At 71.9% G+C, this 1,650-nt stretch overlaps 1 protein-coding gene across 1 annotated transcript; it reads left to right on the top strand.

Annotated features, from left to right (window-relative positions):
- Positions 1-3: 3 nt before the first annotated feature.
- On the top strand, positions 4-886 carry LOC146587768 (C-type lectin domain family 4 member F-like; the record flags this gene model as incomplete). The annotated part of the gene is made up of 3 exons (XM_085319021.1): positions 4-186; positions 288-400; positions 546-886. Coding segments are annotated over 3 exons (459 nt in total), but the record flags the coding sequence as incomplete, so codon positions are not given.
- Between the last annotated feature and the right edge of the window lie 764 nt (positions 887-1,650).

Raw genomic sequence — 1,650 nt, 5'->3', positions numbered from 1 at the left:
CTGCCCCTGCCTCCCGCCGCCCCTGTCTTCCCAGAGCAATTGGCTCAGCGGCTTTCAGAAGACTGGCGGTACCACAACGGGAACATCTACTATTTCTCGAGAGAGCCAAAGCCCTGGCAGGACGCGGAGGATTTCTGCGTGTCGGAGCAATCCCACCTGACCTCCATCACCAGCTCGGAGCAGCAGGTGGGGGCGTGGGGACTGCAGCTCTTTATCGCCGGTTCCTCCTTGCAGAGCCCGCCCGGCTCCGCCTGCAAACCCCTCCCGCCCTCCGTCGTGTCCCCTAGGAATACCTCACCAAACAGGTGGGGGGTGACGCGTACTGGATCGGCCTCACGGACTTGGGCATCGAAGGCACCTGGCGCTGGGTGGACGGCACCGARTACAAGCCAGGCGTCAGGTGAGCGGGGGAGGCGCGGGGCCGGCGCGGCAGCGGCCGGCTCTGCCAGGCGCCCCGACGGGCTGGTGGCGCCTGCCGTCCCTCGGCCGGGCTGGGGGCGACGCTGGAGGCCCGGGCAGCCGCCGCTGAGCTCCTGCACCCGCAGTTTCTGGGCGCCGGGGCAGCCGGACAACTGGGAAGAGGCGAGCGAGGGCCGCGAGGACTGCGCCCACCTGCAGCCCGAGGACTCCAACCAGTGGAACGACAAGGGCTGCAGCTCCCCTCTGCGCTGGATCTGCCAGAAGGGCCTGGACGCGGCCGGGCTGTGACGGGGCGGGCGGGGGCAGGGGTCCGCGGCGCCGCCCGGCTGCAGGCGCCGAGCCCCGACGGGGTGGACGGCGGAGCCGCTGCCGGCGGCAAGCGCCGCTCCCCCTTGCTCCCTCCGACCCGCTGCAGCGCGGCCCCGGCCCGGCCCGGGCAGTGGCGGCCCGCGGCGAGACGCCGGCTCCGGCCGGCAGGCAGCAGCCCGCGGCGGGACGCCGACGGGGCAGAAGCCGCGACGCCGGCTCCGTCCTCCCTGCTCCCCTCAGGCGGCTGCGGGCGGCAGCGAGCCCCCCCCGGCCCTGCCCGTCCCCCCCGGCACAGCAGCCGGAGGCGCCTCCCGAGCGCAGGATCCCTGCCCTCCGCCTGCCGCTCCTGCTCCCGCTGCCCAGCGGGGGAAGAGCCGCGGAAACGGCATTCCTTAGGAAACTGCGACCTTCCAGTGACAGCAAGTGCTGCAGGCGCAAAGCAGAAGAGATTAGCGCACAGTTGCGCTGTGGGATACAGTTGAATTGGGCTTTTTAATTAAAAACAGAGAGCAGGGATGCAGACCGTGGAAGCTTCGGGGATCTCGCTCCAGACAACGATTGCCCCCCCTTCCGAGGGTGCTGAGCTACCCCCTAAGGACAAGGGCTCAGTGGGATCCTGGGGCCACCCGGGGGGGGTGGTCCCAGCCTGGGGGCCGTGGTGCCACCTCGCACAGCACTGTCCTCCTTCGCCCACGGGCAGCAGAGCAGGACCCTCCCCCCCCGACGGGGCGTCCCGTGGGAAGCTCCGTGGTCCCCGAGGAGGACAGCGGGCAGCGGATGGTCCAGGGCCGCAGAGAGGGTGGTGGAGGGGGGAGCTGCTCCAGCAAGGGGCGGGGGGCAACCCAGGCGGCGGCGGCAGCTGAAGCTGGGGCTCAGCGGGGGCCGGGCTGGGACCCGGGCGAGAGGCCGGAACCTGCCCCG

Source organism: Rhea americana, unplaced genomic scaffold (genome assembly GCF_003343005.1).
Source record: "Rhea americana isolate MKP2758 unplaced genomic scaffold, rheAme1 scaffold_569, whole genome shotgun sequence".
Classification (NCBI taxonomy): Eukaryota; Metazoa; Chordata; class Aves; order Rheiformes; family Rheidae; genus Rhea; species Rhea americana.
This window is presented reverse-complemented; position numbering and strand designations above follow the sequence as displayed.